A 16,652-nucleotide genomic window follows, 5' to 3' on the forward strand; every position below is an offset into this window, starting at 1 on the left:
GTAAATGAATATGCTTTATTTAATTATGAACATGTTGCATTCTCGTAACAGCAAAAATACAATATCTTTGAGTATAGCTAATTAAAGATACAGAATTTAAGGTAAACAATGAACTGTTAAGAGTGGTTCTTGAATTAAAAGTTTAACAAATGTGCTAAGGACAGCTGAGCTGAATAACATGACAAGATGTGCAAAAACCAAACAAACATTACTACTAAACTAAGGTGTTTCTATAAGTTGAGTAAGCATGATAAAGTGCTTCATGGTCAGTTTATCCATCATGGCTAGGTTTGGCCGGTTTGACCAATGCATTCACCTCAGAGATGAACTGGCTGAGCTTTTCCAAGTATTTTTCCCCGATTTCTACCAGGTTCTTATGCAGCACTGACACAAGCATTGGTTCGAGAGTTGGATCTTTGGAGAGGAGCATCTTCACCACTATCCCAAAGGTCTCGCAGTCCTGTTTGTACAACTGGAAGAGACGAACAGCTGTTGGACTCATCTGAGGTCTGAAAGTGAGGTATTTAAAAAAGATGAACTCTCGAGTTACAGTTAAGCGCTTGTCTGAAGTGTTATTCATGTCTGGAAACGATTTGTTGGCCATTTCTATGATAGACCTGCACCGAATCAACAGTGTCTTCAAAGCTTATTGAAGTTTTTGAACAGTAAGTCTCTTCTGCTCACCAATCCTGCATTTATTTGATCTAAAATACAGCAAAAGCACTAGTATTGGGAAATGTTTTTACCATTTAAAATGACTGATTTCTATTTTAATATGCCATTATTACTCCAGTCACATGATCTTCAGAAATCGTTCTCATCTTCTGATTGTAACATTACAAAAAATGTAAATAAAATAAATGATACTGATCCCAAGCTTTTAAATGGTATAGTGTATAATGTTACAAAAGCTTTTATTTCAGAAAAATCTATACGTGAATAATGTGAATTATTCAGCTGAACTATTCTGTTTGGACAAATTGTTTCTTTAACCTAAGCTTTGCTTTTTAAGAGCTTGACAAAGCAGTTTCACTGTGTACTAAACGACACTTTGACCTCCAGCGAATAAGTCACTTGGCTGTAAACTTAACAGCCGTGTGTTTGGAGGCCAGAGACTATGGGAAAATATCCAGAAACAGGTGTGTGATTCTGTTCGCATGGAGACCTAAAAGCAGGCAAAGTGTTGACGCTTGTTAGAACTGCTCAGTTATTTCACACCAGACTTTAAAGACCAACAAATTCTCCACCAGGTTTAAAGACGTGCAGAAATGGTGCTTAAGAGGTTTATGATGCCTTGCATATGTCCCAGGTGTGACGTCCAAGACTCCTTCGTTACATTCTCTCACATCAAACGTGTGTGAAGTAATGCTCACTTTGTCTTGCGTGTGTTATGGAAGTTATATGCCATATTTCAACTGGAATTAACCTGGTAAACCTACCCACAGCCATCTATTAAACACGGTTTACTTGAGTAAACTCCATCCACTGGGAACAACTATAAACTAGTTTGCGTTGTGGTTTCTTAAAACAAGAACAAATATCTGCCAGTGGAGTCAGAAAAATAAACTTTTCACTTTTGAATTGTTCACAAGTTCATCTTGCCTTGTTAAAAAAATCAAAAACTCACTTAAACTCAATCCGACGCATTTTTCCGAAAACAGAACTCATGTTGTTTTTAAAGAAAATGTCTGGATTGATAGAAAACAAGTTAAAAATACTGGTTTAGTGCCAACACTTAAAGCAATTTACACACTTTACAGCTAAAAATATCAAATCAAAGAGCCCTAATTATGAGCTGAACTTGAATATGAAACGTCCTTAAAACAGTAAAAAGTAAGTATAAGTGCTTCATTGTAAGAGATCATGAGAAAAGCGTAAAATTACAAGGTCCGACGGGTTCATCCTCCAAAAGTCTCTCATTTTTTTTCGACCAACATCATAAAACATTTGGGCCACATCTCAGAAATGAGTTTATAATCATGCTGGCGAATTATTGCACACAATCACCCTGGAGCTCTTCTGAGGTCTGAGCTCAAGCCGAGTGAAGCAGGTTATATCTGAGATATATCCTCAGAGAAGCTCGTATTGGGGAGCATTAGAGGAAGAGCTGGACAGTGTTGGAAAGAGAGGGATTCTGGGTGGTTGGTTTATGTTTGCAAGAGCCATAAAGAGTCTCTGGTTAATCTGAGCATGAGAGGAGAGTTTACTGAAGTGGGTTCAACAGGGGAACGAGGTCTGTTTCCTCTTATCCACAGCGTTTAGTCGGTCAGGTCCAGTTTAAAAACAGATTGGAGGGGTTCTGGGTTCAATCAAAAGGTGAGCCAAGAAGAACAAAACGGCCTGAGAAAGAGAAAACCAGACTGGAAACCAAAGAAAGATCCGGAGGGTTTGAAAGAATCCAGGTGGAATCCTCTTAAACTGCATTCATATTTAGAGGAGAAATATTTGAATGGTTAATATGGAGTTTACACTGAAAAAATTTATAATTATAAGTATTTCTGTCTTGTTTTACAGTACAAATATCCAAATTGAGATAGAATACAACATATTTTTGGCTATTGCTCAAAATATACCCCAAAAATCGTATCAGTTTTTTTCATAAAAACAATGCTTGTCATATCTTTCGCTTCTCAAGTAAGTGCATCTTAATTCAGGAAGGTTTAGATATTTATTTCTACTGAAAAAGAAAGGCAAAAATACTGAGTACGGAAATCATTTTTGCAATGTATGCACTGCAAAAAAAAAAAAGTATTTTTGTCTTGTTTTTCTATTATCATTATCTAAACAAGAAAACAAATATCTGCTAGTAAAATTATTTAATTTTATTATTCAATTAAGATTATTGAATTAATATTCTTTTTCTGACTCTACTGGCCGATATTTGTTCTTGTTTTAAGCAAAAATTTTCAAAACTTTCTTGAATCGAGATGCATTTACTTGAGAAGCAAAAAAAACAAAATAAGCACTGTTTTATAGAAAATTAATAAAATAAAATGACCAAGTAACTTCAAGTGTGTAAAAAAATAAATAAATAGAAATTGTTTTCCTCATTCTTATCCCACTGGCTGATATTTGTTCTCATTTTAAGAAATAACAAACAAAAGTTAGATAAATTTTTCATAAAACAATGCGAAGTCATTTATTAAGTAAATGTGTCTTGATTTTATATACACTGGAAAACAAGATAGAAATACCGAGATAGAACATTTTAACATGTAAATGTAGAAAATTAATCCATTATTGTTATTCTGATATTATTTGTTGATGTGTTGATCCACAAAGCATGAATCCGTTCTGAACGTCGGTGAAAATAGATCCTCTGTTTGTTTTTCAGTCCAAATGAAGATGTCTTGCTCTTGAAGACATGAAGGTTTACAACAGAAAAATAGAAACGTAACTTTAAAATGCAAGTCTATTGAACTTGGATCTACAACTTACAATTAAGTTTTTGAAATAATTGTTTTGTAACATTGTTGTACTATATGAAGGTGGCACACAGTTAAGATGATTGGATATTTCTGAAATGTCATGAAGACCTTTCCTTTGGAATAATCAGAAATGTCTTTTGAGTATAAAGGACTCTAAAAAAGTTAATGTATTTCTTTAAAACCCCTCCAGTCCTCCGGGGGAGCTTCTCGTTGTGTGTGTGTGTGTGTGTGTGTGTGTGTGTTGGTTCATCGCTGGAGTCCCACAGTCGTCCCAGAGGTGCTAATGAGCAGGTTTACACCCAGAAACGACTCCAGACTCAATTACAGGACACTTGCTCTCGCAGCCTTGGGCAACGTCTGAAGAGTTAGTACACTTATTACAAAAAACATATTTAGCTTACAGTCCTCAGTTTATATACTTTGGTTTGTTTTGGTATTATATCATATATTATGATGTTAGGTCTATATTATAACCTAAAAAAATCATTGGCCTTGTTTTTAAATGGAGTCTCTAAAGCCGATCATGGCTGTACTTATTTGATCAAAAATACAGTAAAAAATTGTAAAATATATTTTTCATTTAAATCATCTGTTTTCTGTGTGAATCTGTGTGAAAGTGTAATTTATTTCTGTGATGCTCCGCTGTATTTTCAGCATCATTCCTCCAGTCTTAGGTGTCACATGATCTTCAGAAATCATGAAAATTTACTGCTCAAGAAACATTTCTGATTATTATCAGTGTTGAACACAGTTGTGCTGCTCAATATTTTTTGGAAACTGTGATACTTTTTTTCTTTGATTCTTTGATGAGTAAAAAGATAAAAAAGGACTGCATTTATATAAATAAAAATAATAGGAATCTTTCCTAACAATAAGTCTTGACTTCACTTAAAACATCCTTGCTGAATAAAAGTATTAATTTCTTTGAAAAATAATAATTTACTGACCCCAAGCTTTGGAAAAAGTAGTGCACACTAGTGTATATTTTGCGTAGCATACTTTGTCAAATAAATGAAACCTGATAAAACGTTAATTTGAGTTGAAATTTTTAGAGCTTCTAAATGTTGCAGTTAAAAGCCACAAACAAAGCCCACGGTCAACTTGAGCAGTTCTTAAAGGGACAGTTCACCTAAAAATGAAAATGTGCTGTTAATTTACTAACCCTGAGGCCATCTAAGATGACTTGTTTCTTCAGTAAATCAGTAAAGAAGATTTCTAGCCGAAACTGTGATTCTTGGTGACTCATGAAATGTAATGCCTATTTTTGTGCACAAAATGAATACCCATGTCTCCTGATGATATACTGAGGTCTTAAGAAGAGAAACGATCAGTCTGTGCAAGAAACTGAACATTATTCATAATTAAAAAAACTTTTAAGCTAATCAAGACTTGTTATAGCACTTGCTTATCATCGCTGTTTTGTTGGTTTTGATTGCTTCTGTTGTCCTCAAGATGCTTTGGATAAAAGCGTCTGCTAAATAACTAAATTTAAATTATTTACAATAATCAAACAAAGAGTCCGTAAACTGATTCATTCAGAGAGTCCATATCAGAGAACGGTTGAAAAAGATTTCAAAAGATGATTCGTTTGTGAACTAGACATCACTTGTGAAAATCTTAACGTTTACAAAGGGTTGCATCTGCAGTAAATATTGTCACACACACGCATACATACAGATTTGATTGATTTCTTTCCCAAATTGCAACGTTTCAGGAGTTTAGGACACAGAATAGACACAAGCTTATTTGAAAACTGTTTTATTTCCCATTAGGGTTTATGTATATGCTTTATGTTTTAACATATCACAATTTTCTTCTAAAGCACTGTTAGATGGCAGTGTTTTCTATCACAGCTATGCATGGATTTGATTTCATATCATATAATTGTTTGACTCTCAAAGTGTCGGTAGCCATTGACTCACCAAAGAACACATTTTCAGCTAAAAACTTCTTTACTGTTCTACTGAAATAGGATGAGTATTTTTGGGTGCACTATCCCTTTAAGACCTGAACAATGAACATCAGATGGCAGAAATGTATCTATATGAAATATCTAATAGCCAACTTCACAGCTAAATCTCTTTCTCTCCTCCAATGTGACACTAATCTCATTTTCTGTCATATACCCACATGACGTTACTCTCTGTCCGAGACTCTTCAAAAGAGGTCCCAAAACGCTGAATCACCAACAATAATAAACACTCAACTTCAATTGCAACATTTCTCCCAACATTACAGGATCTTAAAAACCACCAAGTGAAGCCACAATAACACAATGACATAAAACCGAAACACAAGCGAGGGCTGGAGGAAGTTCTCCACCCCGGAGACGATCTGTATTTATAGAGCTGATATTTAGGAGTGAGACGCTTGACCTCGCTGCTCTTTGTTCGCTGTGGCGGCGTTTAGGTGGTTTCGACCCCCGATCGAGGGAAAGAGAGATGATGTGAGGGTACGATAAGAGAGGACCACACAAACAGGGCCGAGCTGTACAGTGGGAAGGCAATGGTCTGTAACACATTACAAATCAAACACACACCGGTCTGTTGCAATCACAGCGCTGCCGCAATTATTTGAGGACTGGGACACATTAGAGAATATTAGAGGCATTTTATCACTGAAGCTCTGAATGAGAGATGGATGAAGTCTGGGCAAATCATTCCCAGCCATATTCGATCCATGAACCGGAGCTGAAATGCGCGCTGGTTTTAGTCTTCATGTTAGTCACTGATTACATGCAATCTGGATTATGAAACCAGCTTCTAAACATGATAGGGATAGCTCACCCAAATATGAAGATTCTGTCATTAGTTACTCACCCTCCTGTCGTTCCAAACCCATAAGACCTTCGTTCATCTTCAGATCACAAATTAAGATATTTTTGATGAAATCCGTGAGCTCTCTGATCCTCCACAGACAGAAACGCAGTAAGCATATAATGTAAAATAATCCACGTCACATGAGTGGTTCAACTGTAATTTCACAAAGCTACGAAAACACTTCTTGTGTGCAAAAGAAAACAATAATAACCTAATTTATTTACAGTTAAGTCACCGTCTTCATTTTGGAGAGTACTCCAGAAGATAATCAGCGCTGTTTATGTTCAGGATAAAACACACGCACGCTGAATGTAAACCATGCTGATTATGTTCTGGGGTGCTCTCCAAAATGAAGGAAGACTGAAGCCCTGATGTCCCGTGGAGTACTCTACCGATGTCCTTGCTATGTTTCTGTGAGCTGATCCTGATCGTATCCTACATCTGTCACAATGCATCAGAAATATCTGAACTTATGAGGGTGAGTAATAAATGATAGAGTTATCATTTCTGGGTGAACTAACCCTTGCTTGTGAATTATTTAACATTTTAAAAAGCTCAGAATCAGATTACTTCTCATGGATTACATGATTACAGTTTTTTCACACATTGGCAGTTGATCATTCATAGTTTATTGATTCTTCCTAATGCTCCTTGAACACTGAGTCCGAAATTTTTGTGTTTTATTTTACATATTGTTTTATATATGTCATCGTTCCCTCTTAAAACTCATGCTACGCATCCAGAAAACATAAGGAATCAAAACCGATCTGATTTTTATTTTATTTTTTATGACTGATGAAAGTTTCTGAGGCAGTGTGTAAACGTGATGACATATATTTTTTTAAGTTTTTTTTTTTTTTTTTTTTTACATTTCAGACTTAATGAACAAGCACTTATATTTTTTTCTATGTATCTAAATTCATTTTTCGGTGACTTTCATTTTAAGGACCAATTCTCGCTATAAAGCAGTTGCTTATTAGCATGACTAATACTAGCATTTTGGCTGTTTATAGTACTCATAAAGCACACATTTAAAATTATGTCTTATTCTGCATCACCACACTTTAGATCTGTTAAACTTACCCCCCACCTAAACTTAATAACTACCTTACTTACTAATAATAAGCAGCAAATTAAGAGTTTATTGAAAGAAAACTATTTCTAAACACAGTATTGAATGTATGTTCCCTAATCTAAAGTGTCACCAATTTTCTTATTTAAATTTATTTTCTTAATGGTGTGTCATAGCATTTACACTAATTGCTATTGATCCCACTGGATGCAACAAATGCCTTGTCTGTAATGGGTTTTACTGGTTTCTATGGTGAGGGGAGTAACATTTCCATCACACGCTTGAGGCATTCGGCCAATCACAATGCACTGGATAGCTGGCCAATCAGAGCACACCTCGCTTTTCAGAACGATGAGCTTTGTAAAAATCAATGTGTTTCAGAAAGACAAGGCATAGAGGAGAAACAATAATGTTCAGTATGTGGAATATAATGGTTTTTTTTTACCTTAAACCACTTTTTCATTACACCAAATACACAAAATAATGTTCTTTTTAGCAGCATTATATGACCCCATTAAAATATTAATATTGACTTGAAATATAATTTTATGATGTTGACTGTCAAAATATTATACTATATATATATATATATATATATATATATATATATATATATATATATATATATATATATATATATATATATATATATTCTTTCACAGTTTTTTTTTTCAGTGCAGTATATTTATGGTACGTTTAAAGCAGGATTTAAAAAAAATGATAATAAAAAAGTAGTCATATGACATTACACAGAACCTACACTGTAAAAAATCTAAAGTTGAAAGAACTTTAAAGTTTAAGGGAACCAGCATCAGAAAATTGAGAAACAAAAACGTAAAAATCTCCTTGAAGCTGATTGCCTTTAAACTTTGAAGTTTCCTCACCTTTCGTCTTTGTACAGTGTAGGTTCCATTGCTAATGCTAGCCTTCATGAGCTACACTTTACAGTAATCTGCCCGGCTCTGTGTGTGTAGTTTCCTCAAACCTCACGCCGTACCTCCTCGATCTCCAGAGCTTTGTTATCGATGGCCTGAGCACAGCGTTCTTCCAGAGTGGGTTCCTCCGGTTCTCCTCCCAAACCTGGAATCTCATCCAGATCGGAGAAAAATATCTGCAGAAGAGGAGATGGGTTCTGTTCCACCGTTAAAGGCAGTTAACTAATGATCATGTTGTGTTAAACTTAGTGTTGGGTCAGAAGTGATGTGTACCTTGCTGGTGGATGCAGGAGCATGGGCTGGTCCTCCAGAGAGATCACTGGGTGATGGCCTGTGTTCATCTGCAGAGATGGAGAAACTAGGGCTCGCAGAAGAACTTTAAACCTCTTTAAACTGAGCAGAATGGAAAAGCAATCCGTCCAAAACCTCATCACATCCATCCCCGTGTAATTCAATTGTGCTCTTGGAAACTGGCTGGTGAAGGAGAAGCGTGTTTATGTTCATGTTCCCGCAGGAGAAATGAACAAGAGAGACTTTGAGACGGTTCTGTCTACTAACAACAAACAGCGCGTTCATTCACATTCCAGCGGTTTCCAGATGCAACAGAAAGGCTCCGAGGTACAACGAACAGCCCGATGTTTGTTTCTGTCTTGATTTACGGTTTAATTAGATTGAAAAGGGCAAAGAGAAACGTCTTGAGAGAGAAGAAAGAACTGAGATTTGCGTCTGACTGAACTGTTTGGCTGAGCAATGGCAGACAGGAAGCTGTATGAGTGTTGGAGAAACCTGTCTGGAAACAGTTATTATTTCTGATTAAATCATAAGGCAATTATTTAAGTCATTAATTTATTTGTCTGCATGGGAAAGGTTTCAACATGCACAAGTAAAACTAGGAAACTCACTGAAATTAAGATAATTTAGCATGATCAAAACTTATTAAATGTGAGTATTATTTTATTTGGAAAAGGTGATCATGATAACTTAGGGTGATCAAAACTTTAATTTATGTATCATTTTATTTTCAGGGTATATTCTTAACAATTTACATGCCTGTTTTATTGTTAAATAGGCTAAAATTGTGAGTTTTAAATTCAATTTAAATTAGAATTTGTTTGTTTTGTTTCCCTTTGTAATAAATAAAAGATTATTAATACAATTTTTAAGATAAAGATAATTGATGTGCCACTACTTTGAAGTTTGAAGAAATTTTTTTATTTAAATAAAATATGATTTTAAACAATTATAAAAAAATATATATTTTAAACAAAATAATAATTAACTTGTTTTAGTTAAACAGTGTAGTTTCATAAGCTATTTTATTTTTGATTAACAATTAGAATTTAATTTATGTATTTTCATATACTTTTTTGATACTTTTGTTATTTTTTATATGTCTAAATAGTTTTAATTAATTTTAATTTCAATTTTAGTTATTTTAATACTACGGTTCTGCTAAACATGTCAACATTTAGCTGAAATAAAATGCTCTAGTTAAGAACCGTAACCCTGAGCTGAAGAAGCACTTCTCTGATGTGTGCCAGTGAGATAACACTGACCTGCTCCAGGGCGAGCGGCTGAGAGTGACCCGCTGATGCTGATGATCTGGGTGTTTCTGAAGGACATCACAGTCCTGCGCTTGACCCCTTCACCATCAACTCTGACCACAGACACAGCTTCATTAGTGACTCAAACCCCCTCATCTCTCATATCTGTGAATACTGAGAGCGGCTCACTGTCTGTGCAGATTCATGATGAGCGCATCCTCTCCTCTGCTGGATGACCTCTGACCTCTGACCCCAGGCTGGGAGGAAACAGCGCCACCAACCCTGAACAACCAGAAATGACTGGGTGAGTATCTCCTCACATGAATAACCCTGCTCCAGACGTGTGTGGTCATGTGATAATATTGACCAATCAGTGAACAGGAGGCTTCTGGGAACAAATCGGTCGGGTGCGCGTGCAGGACACATCCCTCAGTTTCTCCTCTGTTTGTTTTAGGCCTTTAGGTTTTGGGTGGAGTCTGTCGGGCTCCGGGTCGCTGACCTCTGACCTCTGTGTGGTTTGGGAGAGACGTGCCGGACGTGTCTGGATCAGGTTCTCGTCTGCATTTGGTCTTGTTTAGAGAACGTTCTAGATCAGTGCTTCTCAGATGCATCAGTGCATGTGCGTGTCACTTCGATTGTGTGTGTGTGCATGTGTCAGTGTGTGTGTGGATGAATCAGGAGACTTGAAACAGGATCTGAATGCAGTGGTCTGCAGGAGGTCTCTCTCACACACAGCAGGACGGACAACTGCTCGGGTCCGAGACCGAAACAGCAGACGCAGAAACACTCCCGCAGCACACAAACAGCGTGTGTGGATCTCATCAAACCTCACAACTCACACAATCAACACAGCTACCACAAATGCACTGCGTCTTCTGATTTCATGATGAAAAAATACTCTAATTCATGTATTGTTAAATTTGTCCAAACGAATAAAATAATAATACAATTAAAACAAAATAAATAATTAAATATAACGATAATGTGATGTGCACTAGCTAGGTTTGTAGACATTTACACATGCACATTTCTCCTGTATTTCACCAAAATAAAAGCTGGAGGATTTGATTGACAAATTTAAGACATTGCATTGTCATTTTGAGTGTGCAATTAAATTGCTATTACAATTATGAAACTTTTTTTTTACTGATTTACTGTAATACATTTTTAATTTTATTATTGCTATTGATTTGAATTCAATAGATAGTTACAGTAATATATTTATACCTTCATTCTTTTATTGGCGTTAAATCAATAATATAATAATAACAAATAAATCAAATAAAAATAATGCAATATGTCCTAGGTTTGTAAGATTTACTCATTTATCAAAATTTTCTACATTTCTGTAGATCAAAGTTTACAGCATTTCTACAATATTACACCAAAATAAAAATAAAATTATATATATATATATATATATATATATATATATATATATATAAATGTATTTGTTTTTTACAGGACTATTTGTTATTTCATTTACAAAAGTAATATATTTTGAAATGCATTATTTTACCTAATTGTAATTTACAATAAATAACAATTAAAATATTTAATATTAATATTAACAAAATAAAAAATAATTAATAACAGTAATATAAATCTTTGTTCTTTAATTACAGCTAAAACAATAATAATAATTTGTAAAAAATTCAGTTGATAATTTTTTTTCTTTTTTTACATGAACTGTCTTTCTTGTCTTTAATGCTTTACTTAATTTAATTAATAATACAGGCAAAACTGGCTATTATAACAGTAAGAACTAATAAGAAATGTGTCATGAAAATAAAAAATGGCAGACTTTTCTTCATACAAACTGTAAGTTCTTATTTAATTCTTTTTTCCTTCTGATTTCAGGGTGAGCTGTGCGTGTTTTCGTGAGCTTCACTCATCATCATGTTTCTGTCTTTTCTTCCGTGCATCGATCAGACGTCCGTCTGACGGCCGCAGTGTTTGTCTGCAGAGGGTGAGGTCACCAAACCATCACAAAACGCTGCTTTTATCGACCAGATACACACAAACATCACTGCAGGAAAGACCTGTAATTACCACAATGAGCCAACAGAGGATTAAACATCATTAAGATGAGCGCAGGGGTTTGAAAGGAGCCTTCGCAGGTTCACAGGACACCAGCAGCCGAATCCTGTCGGGACGCCATTTTGGCTCATTATCTGCCATTCATCATTCATCAAAACCAAAGATAGAGCGTGTCATTTTAGGATTTATGTGAATCATTTAACAATATCCTACTGACACATGAATCATTCTGAATGATTCACTCGAATCGACTCCCAAAAGCGCCGGTAAACGACTCAGTTATTGGGTTATGAGTAGTTATTCGGCTCTTAGTGTGAATCCATCACAAACCCCTGAAGATCTGATACACACACACTTACACACTTATTTAGTGTTTACCACAGTAAACTGACACGACAGACATAATTATTTTGAACTCTCAAGTATCTGACTATAGATCTTGATGATGATGACATTAAACTTTTTTCTACTATATCATTTTTTTTCTTTTTTTTATTGAAGTCTGCCTTAAACTCCACCCCTTCAAACTCATAGAACTAAGCCCCGCCTTAAACTCCACCCCTTTAAAAATCACGCTCAACCGCTTCTACATGAGTGCCACGCCCAAATCAACAACTGATGCATATAATTAAGTCTCGCCTTGAACTCCACCCTTTCAAGTTTGAAGGACTAAACCTGCCTTAATGAAGCAGTTATTTAGTCATTTTTGTTTCAAAATTCACTTAATTAACTTTGCCAATGTCGGTGTCTTCATCCAAAGGTAATGTGAACATAAACAGCGTTAGATATCTAGGCTATCCGTGTAATAACAACCTAAAGAAATCATGACAGTGTAATTATAACACATTTCTAGAGCAACTGTTACCTGTATTGTGTTTTACAGCTGACACATTCATTCACGCAGGTTCATTTTATAAACCGATAATCCGAGGATGTAAACAGCACAGAGATAAACGTCACGTGTCCTCGTCTCGCAATTACGGTAATTACAACATAACATGAACGCATCACAAGATACGCTTTAGACTCCGCCCCCTCAAGCTCATACCCTCCAGTTTTGATTGCCAAACCCACTTATCAGCATCCAATCAACAACGACGCAAAGAGCAAAGTCACACCATAAGCTCCGCCCCTTCAAGCTCATATAAGTAAACTCCGCCCCTTCAAGTTTACACTCATTTGTCTCCACTTTTGAGATCTTAACTTACGATCAAAAACAACACATAGTATCAAGTCTCCACCCCTTCAAGTTGATATAACTAAGCCCCGCCCTAAACTCCACCCCCTTGAGCTCACTCTCAGTCACTCTGATGGACTTCACATCAGATTTGAGTGTTTTTTCCACTGTCTCGTGTGAGTTGAAGCGGTTAAACAGCAGTGACTGACTGTTCCTCATCAGAGCAGCTCAGAAGATCAGTAGAGCTCTGCTGACAGCTGCTGGAGATCATCTCTCACCTTCAGAGGAATTACAGTCACATTATATACTGACTGTTCTTCAGATGACATGATTTGTGTGATACTGCTGTGGTAATATTCTTATGTGTACAAAATCATGACATTATAACATTAAAATACTTTCAGTTTAATTAAAATTAATAGAAGAGTTATTTACCACCCTGGGTGATTTATCATTTTCTTGATTATTATTAACTAAAACATTTTTTGTTAATAGAAATTACATTAACATATTTTACATAACTAAAATAAAATACAAAAAGAACTTCAAATTATTTTAATTTGTTTGTTAAATGTGAAGTGCTAAAATTGAAATAAAAAAACTAATACATTTGTATATACTTGCGTTTAAAAAAATGAATTAAAATGTCAAAGTTTTAATGTCAAACTATATACAAATAAAAACTAGTTGAAAATATTGATCTAAAATATAAAAGCACATCAGTGATACTCAAATAAAACTGATATTCAGTACTGTATATTCAGCTCTGCTTTGAGAAATAATGAGAATGTATTAATATTTTAATGGATTTTGACACATTTCTGTCAGTTTAATGTGGATTATTTTCTGTACAGCTGCTCACAGACGGACGCTGCTGTGCAAATAATTTCACTTCAGTTTTTATGAGTATGACTATGTTAACATACCATACTGCCAAAACTGCTGTATTATTGTGGTAATTAGCTCAGATCAACTCTCTTTAACGGACAATCTGATTGGTTGTGGTATCTGTCAGTCAGACGCTCTCTCTCACCTGAGGTGCACCTGTGCTCCTGCTGGTCGATGCTCTCGCAGTCTGTTACAGGAACACAGCGCCTCCTGCTGGAACACACACACACACACACACACACACACACACAGTCACACTGCCTCCCTCAAACACTCAAACCAGAGGACACAGATGAACAGTAGGTCTGACTGGATCTATTCAACAGCATCTGACTAATGTGCTCAATCTGTCTCTATACACGTCTGCTAGATAATGAGAGGCAGGGTTATTATCATTAACTAAAGCTAAAATGATGATAAAATATATTAAAAACAGCTTTGTTAATTGAAATAAATATTTATTTGAACATTTTTGAGTATTAAAAATGCTGCCTTGAAAATTTAACTGAAACAAGTTTAAGTAGAAGCACTAAAATGATTAAAATTATATGCTAAAACTGAAATAAAAAATTATATATAATTAAAATAATATATAAAATCTAAAAATAAAATATATAAAGCATATAATATAAACATTTGTGCTGGTCAATGATTAATTGCGATAAATCACATCCAAAATAAAAAATAGTTTGTACATAATATAAATAAATAAATAAATATATATATATATATATATATATATATATATATATATATATATATATATATATATATATATATATATATATATATATATATATATATATATAGACACACATGCATGTATATATTTAAGGAAAAAAGTATTATTTTTATATATTAAATAATTACCACAATTTAAATTCTATGGAAATTAATGTATTATGTATGTAAATATCGTATAAATATACACTGTATGTGTGTGTCCTTACTTAGACATAATAAATCCACACAGTACACACATATATATTATATTAACAATAACTTGTATTTATTTTGGATGTGATTAATCATTGCCCAGCACTAATACAAATATAAAAACAAATATAAAATAAATTAAAAAAGTATTCAAATTTAAAACTGGAAATACAAAAAGAAAAGACCATTCAAAATATGAATAAAACTATAATAGTATATAAAAACTAGAATAACACTGATTAATGTTATTTCGGAGCTGGAGTGTTAAGATAATAGATTCTGAAGGTGTATGCTCTTTTTAATAAACGTGTGTTCCTAACTTGCACCTGTGGTTGACCTCTGACCCGCTGCTTCAGCAGGTGCTCTCTGTGTTCCTGCAGCTTCCTGCGGTGATGGATCAGTCCATGATCTCCTCCGTAATAGATGCGTCTGTAGTCTCTCTCCTGCGGCCAGCTCACGGACAGACGCTTGGGCACCACCCGCACCGTCCGGTACCACACCTCACACACACACACACACACACACACACAGAAACATCAGCACGGTTTGTGTGGAGCATCATGTCTGATCATCAGGCTTTAGTGACTCGTACAGTCATACAGTACACTGCTCTGTTCTCTTACACTATAACACAGAGCAGATACTGACACAGACTGATCTAAATACGAGTCTGTGCTCTATATCTCCAGTAGATGTATGTGTAGTTCTGATCTTACTGCTGTTCCTCGTGTGTGTCTGTTATAGAGCGGTCCGAAGCGGAGATCCTCCACTGAAACACATTCACAATCACACACTCATCTAACACTCATATCTCCATCCGCATTCATTCATTCAGTACTCACTGATCCGATTCTTCTTACTGTAAACTGCAGCTTGATCTAGAAGAGCGAAGAAGAGTTTGAATTCTATTTTAATTCTATCTTTAACATCACCATAGTTCATCACAGCAAGAGCAAATTCATCAATTCTACTCTACAGTTATACATTAATTTGGGATCTTCGGACAGTTTCGATATGTTGTATTCCACTGAGATTCATTTCTGTTTAGCTAAAGGTGAGGGATAATTAATACACCAATTAATACAGAGACAGCACAGTTTTACTGCATGTTTACTGATGAATTTAAGGGCATGTTAAAAAGTGAAAGTGAATAAAATATAAGTGCTATAAAATATATAGCTTTAGTTGTATAAAATACAATAAAAGCTGGGTTTAGGTCAAATGTGCCGCTTTTGACAATCATTTCAATGTACACGGCAACATTTACATGAACTCAGCGTAAATTTATGTTAATTCACCGTCTATGATTAATAATTAGATTATTAATGGCACGTGCAGACAACGCTTATATATTATTTACTCTATATATTTAGTTTACTTTATGCGTAAACCTCGTCAGTGTTAAATGTCAGCTGTATAATCAGAAGTGTATCTGTTTTAATATTGATAAATTAATTAATCGTGATTAATCTAAAGAAGCACGTGTCGAACCTGATGATGATGATGATGACGCTCTTCTTCAGAGAGACACGATCAATGAGAATCAGCCAATCACTGCCCTCTGCAGGATCCGGGAGATCTAGCACTAATCTGACCGGAAGGGACATAAAATAAAGTATAATTACTGTATTTGGGTCTGGATGATTTATAAAGTGTTGCGCTGAGAAAATGTCACTTCAAACTTTACATCAGTAATTGTTTATATATTTCATAATTATTCAAATGGTAGTTAAATTGTTAATCAAAGTAGCCTTAGTTTAAAAAATTTGTGGAGAAAATTAAATGAGGACAAACTATCGCTCATTGTCAGGTG

The 16,652-nt window shown here is 34.9% G+C and overlaps 1 protein-coding gene across 2 annotated transcripts; it reads right to left on the bottom strand.

The window, feature by feature from the left end:
* Position 1: 1 nt before the first annotated feature.
* LOC113102089 (uncharacterized) lies at positions 2-16,398 on the bottom strand. Of its 2 annotated transcripts, none has more exons than XM_026265745.1 (10): positions 16,331-16,398; positions 15,682-15,717; positions 15,556-15,608; positions 15,166-15,339; positions 14,049-14,113; positions 9,988-10,080; positions 9,811-9,911; positions 8,528-8,595; positions 8,317-8,430; positions 2-472 (listed from the first exon to the last, which is right to left on the bottom strand). In XM_026265745.1, coding segments are annotated over exons 2-10 (870 nt in total). In that variant the 5' UTR covers positions 15,683-15,717; positions 16,331-16,398; the 3' UTR covers positions 2-271. The 2 variants fall into 2 exon arrangements, with proteins under 2 accessions (XP_026121530.1, XP_026121529.1); XM_026265744.1 differs by having other exon boundaries at positions 14,049-14,116.
* Positions 16,399-16,652: the final 254 nt, after the last annotated feature.

This window comes from Carassius auratus, unplaced genomic scaffold (assembly GCF_003368295.1).
Source record: "Carassius auratus strain Wakin unplaced genomic scaffold, ASM336829v1 scaf_tig00217684, whole genome shotgun sequence".
Classification (NCBI taxonomy): Eukaryota; Metazoa; Chordata; class Actinopteri; order Cypriniformes; family Cyprinidae; genus Carassius; species Carassius auratus.